This window comes from Nestor notabilis, unplaced genomic scaffold (genome assembly GCF_000696875.1).
Source record: "Nestor notabilis isolate BGI_N333 unplaced genomic scaffold, ASM69687v1 scaffold12508, whole genome shotgun sequence".
Lineage (NCBI taxonomy): Eukaryota > Metazoa > Chordata > Aves > Psittaciformes > Psittacidae > Nestor > Nestor notabilis.
In genome coordinates, this window is record NW_009939661.1 from 1,763 (window position 1) to 19,758 (window position 17,996).

The 17,996-nt window shown below is 34.1% G+C and overlaps 1 protein-coding gene across 1 annotated transcript in view; it reads left to right on the forward strand.

Annotated features, from left to right (window-relative positions):
- Positions 1–505: 505 nt before the first annotated feature.
- Positions 506–17,996, forward strand: part of LOC104409942 (chromosome unknown open reading frame, human CXorf30) — a gene marked incomplete at both ends in the record, with an annotated part of 87,567 nt that continues 70,076 nt past the window's right edge. The window contains 2 exons of the mRNA XM_010019976.1: positions 506–643; positions 5,561–5,667. Of these exons, the coding sequence (XP_010018278.1) occupies positions 506–643; positions 5,561–5,667 (245 nt within the window). The remainder of the gene's footprint in view (positions 644–5,560; positions 5,668–17,996) is intronic.

A 17,996-nucleotide genomic window follows, 5' to 3' on the forward strand; every position in this document is an offset into this window, starting at 1 on the left:
TTGTTGCCGTCTTTCAAGTATAGTTAGGATAGTGTTTAAAATTAATGAAGTCTTCCACTTGCACTTTGCTTCTCTCTAATATTGTGCTGTAATAGACCAAGATTATAGGATTATATATTGAGACAGAAAATAAGATTATTTAGTAATCCTAAAATCCATTAGCTATTGGTGCCATTAAACATGTTGTCTTACATCAATATTTATGTAACTTGAACATTTTCCTCAGACTTCATTCCCATGAGCTGTAGTAGTACCATAATGGTTTTATTTTTTTATTGTAGTTACACAAGACTTTTGGGAGAAAAAATGGTTAATTTCCTTGGACTCACTCAAGATGTATTTTTTTATTACAATAAATTATAATGGCATGGCTGACACCTGGAGTGGAAGTTTTATTTAATTTTTTATTAGTTTTGAAGTGAGGAAATACTCATACATATCTGGCAGTTTCTTTTATGAAGCTAATGCTCTGGCTAATATAACACCTGCTATCTATTTGTTTTAGGTGTAATTTCATTTGTTGCTGAAGTTGAAGACCAACAGCAGTCTCGGCATAACAGCTCACCAGAGAAGACAGATGGTGAACAGGCCCTTCTGAAATTGTCAGCAGAGACACCACAAACTGTTGATGCAGCACACACGGGTATGTTTGTACTATGGTTAAGTTCATTGTCAGTTTGTATAAACTTTTATCATAATTTCTTTTTGAATTAAATGTGTCTTTAGCATGCCAGGCCACATGCCTGCAAACAGTGTTAAGTCAAATGTTTATTCCAGGCATATATGAAACTTCTTCTTTTATGATTTCTGAAGCATTTTAATGAAATTTGAATCTGAGTGTTTTGTTTTGGTTTTTTTTTTTTCAATGATGTAACTGAATGTCACTTCTTGTTGGAGAGGGGCAGCACTTATGAAATGCTTTCTTTTAAAAGTATCCAATAATATTAATAGCGCTGATGTCAAAGCAGGCTATTTCTAAAATTCATATTGCTTCACTTCATTCCACTGTAGAAAAAACTTTCTTTTAACTGTCAGTCATAGACAGTCCTTTGGTCGGTTACAGTTAAATCTAGGAGAACATTCCAGAATACCCGGTTACTTTCAGATTGTCAGCTCTTAGCTTCTGCATTATTTTGGAGATTTTAAATGCTCCGGAGGAATACTTTTGTGATTACAAATGTGCCCACCAAAGGTAGGGGATTTAGTTTGTTTGGTTTTTTTTTTAACATTAATTTATCCTTTTTTTTCTTCTGTACATTTGCAAGTAAAGCTTTGACTATAGAATTAACTGTGCTTTTTATGCTTTTAATACCTAATATGGAATGTATTTAAATTATCCATCATTATTATGTTACATGGATAAAGCATATTTCTTGCATGAAAAGCTATCAAGGAAAATTCTTTTTAACCTGAAAAGAAGTTGTTTTAATCAACATTTAGTTTTTAGCAAATGGAGAAGGGCTTGCAACTGGAGATCTTTTTGTTTTCTTCATAACTGTATTTTCAGTTTAACAGAATTTATCTAGTTTTAAGAAGAATTTTAGCAAGGATTAAATTAAGGTGATAGATGCAGACAAAGGAGTGGATGTGAGAATTAGCAGATTTCAGTATGTTAGGAGGAACTAATATAAAAGAAATATCTAGGGTGATACCAAGTATTCAGACATATCTCTACTGAATCTTCAATCTCTACTGAAAGCCTGAAAATGTTAATAAATTCAATTATGCTTCTATTGTCCAAACTAGACACTTCTACTTATAAGATAGGCTTTGCAAAGCTAGGAATCCTCATTCTGAAACTAGTGGAGGCTTCAACAGAAAGTAACTGAAAATAGAAGGTTAAGTAAGAAAATAGGAGGTTAAGTGAGTGGATTTCTCAGTACTGTCCCTATCACTGATATGAATTGAGTGCATTGTTCTTAGATAGAAAATCCAAATTCCCTTTTTGCTATTATTACTGGTAAGCCTTTTGCTCAATTTGATTCCTCATTAACAATGTGAGATTGGCAGATCTACTTATGCATTTGGAATGTGTTTTTCAAATATGTTGGTGGGTGATTAGTCTCATAACTTGCTGAGAGGGGCCAGGTAATCACCTCCAACTCAGCTCCCTTTTTCACTGCTCAGATTTACATGGATATAATCACTCCGGCACACAAGGTCTCATTGGTAGCTGGAGCAATCTGCACAGCTTATTCATTTATGGCTGCATCAAGTTACTGCTTCTTATGTCTCAGCTACCATCTTTCGCTGTTTTTGTGCTACTGTCTTATTATAACTTACGTGTTTCTATTAAGTTGTAACACAAGTCTCATGACAGCTAACAATATTTAGGGCATCATTAAGACGCCCTACTTAAAGTAGGACATGAGATTACTCTTCCCTAATACAGCATCCCTTAATAATAGGAATTGTTTTTCTTCAGTACAGAAGGATACCTTCACCACGCCCATATCTTAGGAACAGCAAGCTTCCATCTCACCTTTAAATCAACCAATGGTTTCTAGTCATTTCACAAAATACTATTGTCTGACACAACCATCCTTTGTACTAGACATCTATAACTTTTACAGCTGAGGAAAGTATCTGCTGAAAATACCTAAACAGAGGTGAAATGTAACAAGGTGTGATCTAGTTTGTATAATAGTGTTAGTCTTTTCTGAACTTACTTCAAAGAGGAACTAACAGTCTTATCTTTATCCTACACAGTTTTCTTTTACAACTATATTGTTACTGTAGTTTTTAATAAAAAGGTAACTATTCTATGGCTTTTCAGAGTAGAATGACTGATGGATATTTCTGGGATTTTTCTTATTTGCAAAGGTGCACACCACTAGTACAATGCAAACCACTTGCATTAGACCAAAGGCATCACACACTGAAGAATATATCTCAGAGCTGAGAATCCCCAAGGCTACCTGTTACCAACCTGGGGTAACAGAAAACAGTCAATTTCTGATGTAGTGAAAATTAATACACAAACTTGACTTGGCAGCAGCTACAAAAAGTGTGAGGTTGTCCATAGCTGAATAAGGTTAGCAAAAAATTTCTAATGATAGACATGTACACCAAACATTTTTGTCTTTCTGTCACTTGGTGAAATTTATTCCTTTTAAACATACTAGGAACAGTTACCTTGTTATACGCACCTTAACATTAATTTCATCTTAAGGTACACACACATGTATTATGTAATATACATGTATTTACCTTTTTTTTTCTCCAAATGACATTGTAGGTATTACTGTAAAAGATGATAAATTCTAGAATAGTTTTCATATATTATTTTCATAATTTCTACCAAAATCATTTATTATACTCTTCCATAATTTGTTCATGATCTTTTTCTCCTTCAAATGTAGCTAAGAAAAAGCACATTTAATGCTTGCAGTGTAAACAATTGATATAGCAATACTTATGACAGATCCTGTTTCTGCTGCCTTATACAAGGGGAAGAAAAAGAAAACAAACCAAAACTACATCTGCAGTGCAGTGCAGATGTAGTGACAGGGGCTTGCCCCTTTCTAAACTGACATGGGTTTTTAGTTATTTCCAAACCGTATTTCTGTCTTTTGAGAGAAGAGGTCATGGGGGTTTTTTCTCATGGGAGCCAAAAGTGAAACAAGATTATAAAAGTGGTTGCTAAGACTGAAAGTAGGATTCAGTTGGTCTTCCATGTAAGACTTATTTTTAGATATTTCTATATACCGAAATGATAAAATCATAAATAGATATTAGCCATTAATAGATATTTGTTTCACAGTCTGCTGAATTGTCAAAATTCCCTCTCAAAGCAGAGGAAATTTTTCTACTCTACTCTGGGGCCCATGGTAACTTAAACCGAACTGTCCTTGCACAGTTGCCCCTGTGTTGCACTCTCTGCTGTATAGCATGCATGCAATAGGGACGATGTTTGGCTCAGCTTCTGCTAGACCAGCTCAGCCATCCTCAGGAATCTGTTCCAACAGCTCCCCTGTACAGGGGTGTCAAGAGTGAGAAGTTGGTGCAGTTGCTGCAGTGGCTAAGATTTGCACTGCAACTGCAAATCCCCCTCTCCTCTTCCAGAATCCCGCACTCTCTCCAGTAGCAAGCCTTAACGCAAAGCTTGGCACTTAAGCAAGAGCTTTTAATTTTCCTGCCAGTGGTGATGTCTGACAGAGCTAAGAGCTACAGATGCAGAATATTTGTTTGTAGAACACAGGGGAATTTTGCATGTGCTGTTGTCTTATTCTGGCTGCCCTGAGCATTGCCTTTATCAAAAAATTATACTTCCCATTGTGTTTGTCTTATGGAATGCATTTACATTTTTATACCACTGCCAAGTTTTTTAATTTCTTTCTACTTGAAAGGCATGACATCGAAAAGATACACTACTTGTGAATAAGCCATAATAAAAAAGCATAGCCCAAGGGGTTAGGCAAGGCATTCATTTTGGCAAAGCCTGTTTTAATTATCTTTTTAAAGCTAATTTACCATTCAACCAGGCCTTCAATGACAGGTGACATTTTCTAGTCTATGTTGTCACTCTAGTTCTTATGATATGTCTCTGGCAGTTAAGTGTCTTTCTTGTGGTCTTTAAAAAACCTGTTTTCGAGTGGGTTCACTGAGGAACTGACACCTTTGAAAGGTAATGATTCCTGAATATGTGGTCAGTCCGGACTTTCAGACCTGAAATAAATGCCTGAAAGCTGAAAACAGAATCATAGAGTAGTTAGTGTTGGAAAGGACCTTAAGATCATCTAGCTCCAACCCTCCCGCCATGGGCAATGACACCTCACACTAAACCATGTTGCCCAAGGATCTGTCCAAACAACATTAGTGGTAACACACCAGGGTATTCACATATGGAAGATAATGAAATAATTTCTTTGTTCTAGCAACTGTTAAAGGTGATTAAGAGGAAAACGGTACTTAGGATGACACCACTTTAAAATAAGACTTTGCATTTATTAATGATAATTTTTTAAAAAGATTGTAAGAACTGAGTATAGAATGGTAAATATTAGGATTTATTCAGTATTAATGCAGTAACATGATTAATGTACCTTTAACATATTAAAGGTATAATTGATATGTCACATGCTTATTTATTTCTGAAATTACTATCTTTCTAACAGGATTATCCTTAGAAGTTATCTATCTCTAAAATTTTGATTGTGTCATTAAGCTGTGTTTCAGTCTAATCTGCACACTGTATATTCAAACATATTGTACTCCACCCTCAGATTAGTTTGTTCTAATTGAGTCACTCTCTTCAGGAAAAAAAAGATACAGAAGAAATATCCAAAGAAAATAATCTCTGTGTAAATTGCATGCATATTCGAAAATGTAAAATACCAAAGAAGGCTTGCTTTCTTTTAGGTACCATTTTAGCATTTGCAGCTGTACTTGTGCTAGTGCATACAAGCGTTTGGGGATGGTTTAGCATATGTAGAACATTAACGATTAGACAGGTTTATGTTATTTCCTTTGTCAAAAAGAATGTTCAATTGTTAGCTTTCTCAGTAGGTGCCCTACTGCAGTCTGCTAAGTGTTACGCATTTTCCTGTGCTCTTTTCAGACTTGGAACAGCTTGATTCCCCAAATAAACTAACATTTTGTTTTGAAACAATTCAGATGCAGCAATGCTCCCAGGACCTATGGCCCACATGGAATTTTGTGGGCATGGTATGCACACAATTAAAAATCTGTGCAAAGTGTGGTAGCCCATTTAAAATTAATAACAAAAGCAATCTGTAATCGCTCACAGTGTAATGCTGCTGGTGAACTTTAGGTTACTTCATCTTTTTTGCAGCAGATGTTTTAATATCGCTATACTGAGAAGGCTAGTAATGGTGTATCCACCCTAACCACATATAAGTCACTCTATTTGTAAACCTGTACATCTCTATGTTTTTGGTTGTCATAATATGTAGGATTGCATTAGCTTGTAAACAGATTAAATTTTCTTACCTAATTTAAAATCTGTTAAATGAATGTTGCTTATTTTTACAGTCTATATAAGCAATAAACTATATTATGGAGAAACACATTCATTCTGTTATGTCTGGCAGACCTCAAATATTTGCAGAATATGGAATTTTGTCAACTAGTAGACCATTTAATAAAAAAAAATATTCTGGGGGGAAAAAACATCCTGAGCAAAAATAACGGGTATATAATGGGTATATTTGTCATGGTTAAATGGCTTCATGCAGTCTGGACTTCTGCCTGTCCCTTTTAAGTTCACCTGTGAAATGACAGGTGTGCATTGAAACAAGGCAGAATCTGTGCAGCAGAATCACACTTAAATTTCTTCAACTTCTAATTCTCCCTTCAGCGATAGGGCTGATGTGATAGGTCCAAGTGTAAACCTTTACGAAAAATAGCATTTTTGAAACAAAATAGTAGAAGAGCTAGGAACAGAGCAGTAGTTTCCTTTACCAACCAGTGCCCTTGCTCTTTATCTAGGTCATCATTTTGCCTTGTCTACTTTGTCATGCTTGCAAACAATTCTTATTTTACCCCTTAGCAAGTACTGAATTATAAATGCACAGAGAGCACACAACTGTCATGAAAAAAACCGCTAACATTTACCAATCCCTAACAGTCATGTAAGCATGTCTGGGGCGGAAGATAATGGGGTGAAGAGAGGAAAGAGGAGAAGGTCCCTAGGGGAAAGTCTCCTCTGTTCCTGCTTTTTCAATTGCTATGACCTGTGAAAGTATTCACTGAACCAGAAAAAAAGTCAAACTGTATAGACTAATATTTGGGACACTTCATACGAAGTGGAGTTCAAATAAATACAGGTGGTTTTTTAACATCTTTTACAGTGTGTTGTTCTTTTTCTGTCTGAATAGTTACTTCAACCTATTACATGAATATAATTATTATGATGACACATTCAGATTACAGTAACATCAACAAGACTGTTTAAGAGCAATTACTTAAATATCCTATCGCTTAGGGGTAAGAACAATTTCCCTTAAGGTATATGTTCAGTCCCTCAAGGAGAGAAAAGAATTGCATATACATTCTCAGAGGCTGATAGGTCAATCCAACAGTTAAGCTATAGTATAAATAGATTCACAAATCCAGAGCAAAGGATTTATGCATTTATATCTTTGTTGCAAGTTTCTGAAAACTAAGCAGTTCAGAAATATTAATTTAAACATTAGGTTGAATCAAAATTATGTTTTTAAGATGGCAGGAAGCATGTTAATTTCCAACAGGAAATTAAATATACTTTTTCTCGTGGCAAACATAGTGGGGTTTTTTTAAGGCAAGATTTTTTGAGAGATATTTTGATTCCTGAGCACATGCTTGTTTATCTGCACTGAAAAGTTCTTGCTTTTCCCTTTTCTGTTTTACCATAAGGTATATTTATTTTGTTCTGCTGAACTTTTGACTCATATTTTTCCATGATGACTAAAGAAATCTGACTTTCATGCTTCTGTTTCAACTGGTTTGCCTAATTTCCTACCAATAAATTTACGTAGACATCATGTAACATTTTTGCTTTATTATTGCTTATAATGTCTTGTGTGTCACATTGGGGTTTATTGAATGCATGATTTGTAAGATCTATGTTGTAAATCTGATCTCAAAGATCTTCCAAATGACCCCCACTTTTCTACAGGTAGGTGGAAAGATGAACAGACAAAAATGTCTGCAAGCACTACAAGGATTCCTGTGTCTTGTACATGTTTATAATCTACAGATCAAAGTTCATTGGTTTTGAATTAATGTTCATTTTTCAGAATTAATGTTTGCTTTTTAATGGAAATTGGAAATTATCCTTGAAAACTATATTTGAAAAACATTAATTTTACCATTTTGAGTTTTAATTTTTGTTTTCATATCAAGTAATACTGAATGGTGTTCGCTGCTTTTTATTAGAAGATACACTTTTTTTTTCTAAATATGAAGATGGAGGCTGCATTCAGAGTCCCTTTTCTAGAATATACATAAGCACTGTTACCACTTTTTGCAACTGATGTGATATTGCATCAAATCAGTATTACTTGCTTTTCAATATGTTAATTAACATTACATTATTTTGAAGTGTAAAATGCATACTTTGAAACATCATACTTTTTGCTTTAGGCTTCACATAGCAGTCACATTGCTGTAATTGCAGTAAACCATACTTTTTACATTGCAGATGTTTTACAGGTACAGCTAAAATAAAAACATCTAGCATAAATATTTGTGTGTCACTACTGTGGATCTATGTAGTACTAAATAACGTGTAGGATGCAGAACCTAACAATATCTGACTGGTTTTTTTTAATGTGCATAATGTGTATGAAATATGGGAAATGTGCATACATAAGTTGCTTTCCAGTCTTTGTTGGCAATGCCTCATGGTTCCTTATGTCCATGTTATTTCACACCAAGATTTCATGCACATTTAAAAATATAGCCTCCAATAATGACAAACCTTACAAAAAAGTTACAGTGCAGTAAGTAAAATAACTGTAATTCCTGGGGTTTGGGGAAAGGGAGTTACAAAGGCTTTTGTAGTTTTGACAATTAGATTGGATTATAAAAGCATGATTAGTGTTCCTGGGAAAATATTAAAGTAAACTTGTGTTATTTATGAGTAACACTTCTTTCACAGTGAGATATACATGTACACTAATTATTGTTGCATTAGAGGATTGTTATCGCTAAACTCTCTGGATTTATGAGTTATCTACACCTTATTTGTCCACCAATACGTTGAGAAGTTAATAAAAGCAGCCTGATAAAGTTTAGCATCTGTAAACATGGTAAAGAATACGCATTAAATGAATGAACGATTGGTTTTATTTATTGTGGAAGTACATGAACATAAAGCTCTTCTGCTTGCAGATTAATTGAATTTGACTTCATCATTTCTTATTTTATTGAAAACATAAATTGCTTGCATAACTCTACAATAAGTTTTGCTGAAATCTAATGAAAATCTGCCCATTTTGTCATTGTGGTCAGGATTCTATTTCATATAACTAATTTTGTACTTTATGTATAGACAAATAAACATAGTTTTCCTAAAATGACCTAAGTGCTCAGCAGAAACATGTTAAACAGGTCGTAAAATTATATTCATAAATGATATCTTTTTCAGGGAAGATTATTTTTATCCAAGAATAACATTGCTTTTTTGTGTGTGTACTTGCTTTTTTTTTTGTGTGTGTACTTGCTTTTTTTTGTGCATGTTGCCTTTTTGTCTTAGGAGAATGAAATTAAATGCCTACTTTATAACAAAGCTTAGAATGGAAAGTGATCCAAATCTCAATGAATTTGATTAAAAGGTTCCTGAAAAATGTTATGCTGAAAAAGAAAATAGATAAACACTTGTCAGATTTAGTGCCTTTAGATTTGCCTACCTGCATTGCCATGAAACTATGTTAGGGTTGATAAAATGCTTTTGTTTAATGTTTTTAGCATACCACCTTTATTATGGAAAAGTTAATTTTTATTGGTAAATACAGAATAAAAAATTTCTAGTATTGGTCAGGAATCACTCTGTAGGATGCATAAAATAATTTTTGTAATTATCACTTATCTTCACTTCGAAAATAAACATTCTAAGCCTTAAGATTTAACACATTTTTCAAAGGAAACTGCATACAGTGAGCCTGTTAGTGTATGGTAGAGAATTTAAAAGTGAGCCCTGTTTGGAAATGAGCTGTCTTCTCACTGAAGTTTCATGTAGATTCGTATATTAAAATCAAAGTCATAATTAAATGTTCAGCTAGAAATTCATTTGTATTCCAGGAAATGTTGTTAACTTAATTTTGTGATAACTAGAAGGGGTAAAATCTTTGAATAGTAATGAATATTAAAAATAAGGATATGTAGTGCTCACTATTTCTCGTGTCTTTTCGATATTATTAAAGATGCTGAATTTCAAGCTAAGAAATATAAAGCTTTTAGGGAAAACCAGCAATTGATTTTACAACACCTTCTAAACTCCAAAGCAATTTCTATAATTCAATTGATTCAATGACATTTGACTCTCATATGAGGCTTGTGCTTCTTAATGGAGTATAGCATTGAAACAGCTTGTATGTGCAGCAACTCACAAGAGCAGTTATTTGCTTGTGTGACACAACACTAGCATAAAACCAGGCTTTGTCTCCAGGAATGTTATTTTGTATTTATTGCATTGACAATAATAGAATATGACTTTGAATAATAAAGAACATTTAACTGTTGGAAGTATACTTCCCCACAACAGAAGAGAGCACAACACCTGGAGGTTTGTTAAAGACATTCTAACAGGCCTTAGCTGCCAAGACTTAAAGACAAAAAGGTTTGTTAAGCCTTTACAATAAGTAAGTGCTATCTCTGTGAGCAGGCTTCTGAGATTTAAGAATACATGTTGCTTTTCTGCTGCTTTATATTTTTTTTTATTTTTTTGACTGCTAGTTTGATTTTCTGCCTATAACAGGACATTATGTTTCACTAATATAATTTTATATTTCATTCAGTAACTTGTGTTTGACTGAAAAAGTTGAAAAAAGCATTAATTACACATTGTTATGTTGTTTCAGTACCATGAGGATTTTTACCAGTTCTAAAACTATATTAATTTCATATTTGAATTTTTCCGGCCACAGTGTGTTGATGTTTTATATATCAAAGAGCTCTTAGTAGCTTACATGTTTAATTTATGAAGACATTTTAGGTAGCATAACAATGTCATTTTTCAAAGAAAAAAAGAAAGGAAAAAAAATACCCACCCCCCCAAAAAAACCCCAAACTGTGACTAGTTAGGTTTTCTCTCTTTGATGCAATATATTTATTATCTGTATAAATGTGTGTATTTTATATATTTGGATTCATACTGATGTGGAACAGAAAAATACCTAAGTATCATTTTATGGAACTTCATGACTGGAAGTCATCTGCGTATAACTTATCCTATTGTGCCAAGGGTATGACAACCATGACTATGTGTACACAACTTCTGAGCAGGATTTCACTTTTTCAGCATGTCAAAATGTCTATGTCACACAGCTTACCCAAGCTGTTCAGCTGGCAAGTGATTTCCTAGCATAAGTCACTGTTTATACCCTCTTAAAATGTGCAATGCTATGCTAAACCTAGCCAGTGAATACTGTCTCTGCCAAGATGCAGAAAGCCCACACATCCCCAAAACCTGGGTTATTTTACTCCATTGTTTTTTGGAACTTACTCAAGTAATTGTTTCTACTACACTGACATAAGACACCTTTCCCTTCTGTTCCCTTTCCCATCCCATTCCTTGTAACATCGTTTGTATTGGCTTTTTGTGTATTTTTAAATATTACTGATTATTTTCCAACCATTCAGACAGCCCACAAAGAATTTTTTTCATAGTCACCCTTAGCAGCTTTATATTCCAGCATAATAGATGTAAGCAGTAATCCTTCTGTTCATTATCTGAGTCTTTATAGGTCAATACCCAGAAACAAAGACATAGAATGACACAGATTTAAAAAAAAAATATGGTATCATCATCATCATCAAGAGTTGTCAATAGAAATAAAGCCAGATATGGCAAATGGAGAAAAATCAATAGACCTTTGGAAAAACCTCTTAAGAATTTGAGTAATTTAAAAAGCTGTTTGAAGTAAGCGGGAGCAGGAAAGGTTAGTGCATAACTTGTTTGTGTTTGTTAGGTTAAGGAATTAACATGAGCTTGATCATGGTTGTTTCTACTAGATTTGTGCCAAGAATTCAAATTTCATGCTAGAGGTTATGACTGGATGAGCATGTGTCGAGGCCTTTGGTGGAAGATGTGAGTGTGTTAGTTACGTGTAAGCCTGATTCTCTTGCAGATTCTCTTGCAGAACATCCTCTAGGATGTTCTTTAAAGCTATTTACTAATGAAGACTGCATGACCTGGGTAAACCATCCTAGTTCTTCTCATCCTTTATTATAGTAAAGTCTTCCTGATACTTTTCAAATGTACCCACCATTTGTTACTCTTGCGATCAGGGACAACGAGTTCGCTTTTAGTAGCAGCCTTCTGTGCAGGTGAAGTTTGTAACCATTGCCTTTCCTTAAAATCTTTCTGGAAAAAAAAAAAATTAAAAAAGTATTTATTTAGCAAAAGTTGTTTTCTGAACGTCAAGTTCATACTGTTTATACCAGTGTTTTTCATAAATCTTTTCATCATCGCATAGAAATCAGCTACTTTGTGATTTTTTACTTTTTTTTTTTTCTCGAGCTTTACTTGTCTCTCTCCCTCTTTGGAATTATGTGCTTATTCTGCTCTTAGACTGGATTATCCTGAATATCTCTTATACTTAGACTTAGCTTCTTTCTTTGCAGGTCTTTGAACTTAGGTAATTATGATAATGAAATAACATTCTTAAAGCAAATGGAATTTATCTTTACACTAGAAGTTAAGCAATATTTGAAAAGTGCATTAGTATTTTAAGCAATCACTTCACTATATAATCTCCAGTTATATCAAATTTATTCTAATCAGTGAAAAGTTCCAGTTCCTCATGCTTGCTATCCAAACTTCTAAAATCATGATGTATTAACTAAAAACGTATCATCTTCCCATAAATTACCCCAAAGATTCTGTTTGTGATAATGGTCTGATTTTGAGATATCTAATTGAAACACATTAATCTTCTAGACTAAGAATAGTAGAGCCAGGCAGCAAAAGATGAATACTATAAGAGCAGGGTTTGGAGAAAATCAAGTGTTTGAGGTGCAGGCTGCTCCCAAATATACAGACTATCCTACTTGAAACCTCCTAGTGCTCCTCAGAGGTGCTCTGTTTATTTTCAATGGCTCAATCATGACAGATTCCTTATATAGTAGATTATTTCATCTTCCCAGTGTCCATTTCATCCCATCCATTCAGTGAGTATTTGGGTGGCTTAGGTTGCAAGTCTGCGGTTCTTTTCAGTGTGCGGCTTTATATTTTACTAAAGAAGGTAGGGTTAAGAAATGTAAATGACATTGTGAACCTACTTTGACAGGTTTTGTGACAGTAGTTCAAATTATTCCTACAACTGTTAATATGATAGAATATTCCCCTTGCCCTTTCCAGAAAACCAGTGAGTTTTTGACCTGTGTTGCTAATATGTGTTGAATTTCTGTTCAGCATTTGGAATTTTCTTAAGCTTTGAATACTTTGTGTTCACCTATGTCATGCTTCCTGCAGAGCTTTAAAAAATGAGGGGAGATGGAGTCTATTGCCAAATATATTGCAAATATATTGCCTGTGTCATTGTTGATTTTGATCTCTTGGTTATATCTATATTTACTTAGTATCACAAGTGCTTGGTATCTGAATGGCATACTGGCATGTGCTCTGAGTTTATTCCCCTTGATTTCCTCAGGAAAAATTTAACATGTGAACCAGATCAGAACCTAGATTCTGCACCAGTGTGTACCAGCAGATGGGTCTTTGTCACCAGTAGGTAGATGATAGCAGACTAGACTAAATTTCATGAAAGATACATGCCTTGGGTAAGTGCAGAACACAATACAAATGGAGACTGAAAACCTCCCCCCTACTAACCTCTAATAGGGGAATAACCATATTTGCCTTATTTACATTTTATCACCCAACTGCAATAGAGAATGGAGAGCTGTGAAATCCTCATATTCAGGTATTAAAAATTCATGAAGGGCATCAAGAATATTCTGTATTTTAGGGATTTTTTTTCCCCCAAATCCTGTAGATATAGTAGATTTGCTGAATGATTTTTTTTGAAGCTGTTACCTGGAAGATGTCTTTGTGGAGTAAAGGTGTCTAACTGAGAAATGGTGTTATGACATCATACTGTGCTGTTATTAATAACATGGAAGACTGGGCTTCAAAAATGGAAGATGACAATAGCACTAGTCATCCATTTCTTTGAAATAAGACCTCTGTGATGTTAAAATTCTCTCTTCTCCTTACAGTTTTGGAGACAGTTTAGGAAAAGGGATATGATTCATGGATTAGTGATATCTGAGTTTCTACCATAAGATGGTGATCTTTATTTGGAAAGATGACTATGAAGGCAGAAAATCAAAAAGAGAGGGCAAGTCCTAAAGAAAAGGAACCCTACTCTAGCTTGGAGATGTCCCTCTTGCAGAATGCTCTTCTTCATCAATCCCACCTGTATGTATTATATTAACTTGAAAATTTTGAATTAATATTAGGTAATTTTTTACACATGAAAGCATCATAATTTCATTTTAAATTACAGCACTTGCATACATCAGCTCTGATTTAGGTGGACAAAATAATGCAATCTTCCAACCTCAATGTCACATTAGTACTGTCCATTTAGTGCTATCCACTCTACTACCTAGGTTTGATACAAAATGTAAGGCACACTAAAATTTTGAGAGTTGCTTAAAGCAGATTTTAACATAATATCCTCTAAGAACAAGATTAATATCTGAAGGATATTAAAATATTTTTTCAAGTGATGTTGTAAGGGATATATGCAATGAATATTCATTGAAATGTTAGGGTTACTCAGATATGTTCATGTGCATAAATGGCAGTTGTGAGCAAAGTTTATCTTGTCATGTAATGCACAAATATTTTTAAAAGCTCTACACAGTGATTACATTTATTGAAAAAGTATAATCCTTGGGTGAGAAAACTCATGAGCTCAAGCCTAAAGATGATAACTTTAAATGAATAATTTCCTTGGAAAAAGAAAGTGTAGAAGCATTGCCTTTTCAATGATAACTATTCCTCACGTTGTAAAAATGAATATTAGTGTCTGCCTTTTTACATCATTTTGACCTTTTAACATAATAGGATTGCAACATTTTCTTAATGTGTATAGCGTCTTATAGCTTTCCCCCCAAAATTAGGTGCAATTTTTCTACAATTGGAAACTAAATGAAGTGAGATGTCTAGAGCCAGTTAAACCAGGATTTAATTGATAAATAGTTTTCAGTGGAGTGATGGGTCTACTTATACAGAAAAATAGCAATTTGCACCTGGGACATATGAACCAATTAAATTTATCCAGAGACACTGTTAAAAAAAGTATCCAAAACCTTATTGTAAAGGGTTTCTATGTCTTTGGACAGATTACTGTAACTAGTTTTGTATCTGGAATAGACTTTGAAGTGTAAAAAAAAAAATAAAAGGAAAGAAAATGCAATATTAGGTCTTTTTACTGAAATTCTTAGGTTGCTAAGGCTTGTCAAAAAAATAAGGAACATAAATCATCATGTGTTAATAGCTAGTCTGTTCTAAATAATTTATATAAAAATGATCTATTCTAAATTAAAAAGGGAAAACTGAATAAATACCGAAAATACAGGAAAATGCAGGAAAAAAACCTGAGTAAATTATTAACTGATCGCTTTTCATTAACAGCATCTCTTGTCCTTCAAGAGATGATTCTACATGGGGTTAGTTATTAATGGATGTTGTGTTTGCACATGAGCAGAATGGAGTCTAAATATTGATTTATCTTGAGCTAGCAGTGTAAGCTCTTTACATATTGAAAAGTATTACATATTTACATATTGTAGGGAACTAGGCAAAATGTCTTAATTTATATTTTACATTCTGTAAAGTACAGTCATATACTGTGAGAACAGCATTTAAGGGTCTCAAATTCTCTCACTTAAAGAGAATTTAGATAACTACCAGCATGGAATTTTTTTTATAGATCAAAGAAATTAAGATGTGTTATTCCTTTGCCTGTTATTGCTAAAAACTGTACCCTTAAAGGCACATCTAAGAGTTTGGTTGACATTTTACTTAAAGCTGGAATCAAATCTAACTTTTTTTTTGTTTAATTACTATATTAGCTCTGCAAATATTAGGTAAAAATACTGTGGAAAGAACACATGTTAAATTTGAAAATACCACTTAAATTCAGCTTTTTGTTCAAATAATCATACTCTTGATGTCGATACGAGAAGTGTGTAAAATCAGGATAAAATATTTCAAATAGATATTTTATTATTTAGCAGCATAATTCCAATTTCCCCATTGTATCCATATCTCCCCTACCCCTAAAACACCCCAGAAATCTACAGTTTTCAGGAGAGCAGACAGAATCTTCCTTCATCTTCAGTAATGTGTAACGTAGGTGAATGATACACAGTTGTGTCCCAATCAGGAGAGAAGATTCTTTTCTAATTTTAAGCCAATATATAATCACTTATGCTCAATGGCACATGTAATGGCTGGTGCAGCAGACAGAGGATGAAAAGTAATTTTAAGTAAAGGACAAGGAAAGGGGAAAGAGAGAACAGAAATTTCAGTTTGTGGCTGATATGGTACTAATGTATTCTCATCCAAGTGAGTAGAGCAAACCATGCTGTGAGTATAAGGGAGGGGATTTCAAAACTTCTAACTCTTCAGGACATGATACAAAGTATAGGATTAAAAGTTTATGGCTATCAATACTGATTTCCTTAGCAGAATTTCATAACATTTAAGAAAATTACACAATAAAATTAAGAGATCATGTAGAGGAGGAGCAGCTTATTTGCATCACTTAATACAGGGGAACTTTAGGTTAGATATAAGGAAGAAGTTCTTCACAGTGAGGGTGGTGAGGCACTGGAATAGGTTGCCCAAGGAAGTTGTGAATGCTCCAACCCTGGAGGTGTTCAAAGCCAGGCTGGACAGAGCCTTGGGTGACATAGTTTAGTGTGTGGTGTCCCTGCTCATGGCAGGGGGCTTGGAACTAGATGATCTTAAGGTCCTTTCCAACCCTAACTATTCTATGATTCTATGATTCTATAATACACCAGGCTGACTGGATTAGAAAAGGTTGTTCAACTCTCTAGAGGAAAAAGTGATGGTTTTGGTATATCATATAAGTTGCAATGAGGAAAATGTAAAGATAAATGAATCTAAATTCAAATGCATAAAAAGTACAAAAGGAAACGAAGAGTTCCTTACTAAAACAAAAAAGATTTTAATAGCTCTAAATACTTGAAGTCAAAACTGAAAATTTTGACCTAAAAACTTTGCTTTTGAGACATGTCAGGAATTACAGTACTTTTATGCAATTTGTGTGAACAGAATCAATGAATCTATATATAAAAGCAAAAAGAGAAAAAGCTAGTGAATTATAACTTCTACATTACTGTAATTTTGAAGTACAGAAAAGTGATTCAGGAACGTTAAGAATACAGAGGAAAAATATGTCATCAGAGACAACAAAGCAGGCTGTAAATCTGTAAGGAAAATATCTTAGTAGCAGTATAGGTGTATTAATTAGGCACTTTATGCCATGTAACAAAGCAGTTCCACAAAACGTGTGGCTGTGCATTAGGATAAAAGTGAAAGCACTCCTAGCACACTGAGATACACTTCCAGTTGTTTGGAAGTATTTCTAAATCAGTTTGTTAGAGACAGAATCTTAAAATATCCATCCTAGGGAGAAAAAGTGGTTAACGACTTTTCATAGCAAAAGCAAACCTTTTCACTTCATTCTTTATGTCTCTTCATGGCGAGAATTAGCTATTCCTGTTCCTTGGTTTCTGTGTTTTAAACCCATCTTCTAATGTTCCCTCTTCTGCAACTTAGTTTCCTTAGAAGCCTTTGGAAGGGGATCTTAGAAATAGATTTTTGGAAAACCAGGGTACTATGTGAACCACATAGCCCTTATTCACAGACGTGGTGACTTTGTCAAAGAATTCAAATAGTTTAGTGTGTTGTGGCTTCTCTCCCTTACTATGATTCTTAATAATTTTCTTTGGAATATATAAACAAACTCATATCTAATTTCTCATTCCAGAGACCTATCTAAAAATTGGCAGCACATTCTCTGCCTTTTCATTTCATTGTACCTGATGATGAACTAAGCAATAAATCACATGCCAGTTTGCACCACCACACTTTCATACATGAGTTCCTTTTGGATTCATAGAATCACAGAATGGCTTGAGTTGGAAGGGACCTTAAATATAACCTAGTTCCACCACCCCTGCCTTCAGCAGGGATGTCTCACACTAGACCAGAATCATTGGGCAGAGACTCTTTTGCCCAGGTGATTTGCTGCTTTACTCACTACCAGTCTGCTTCAAAACCTTTCCTG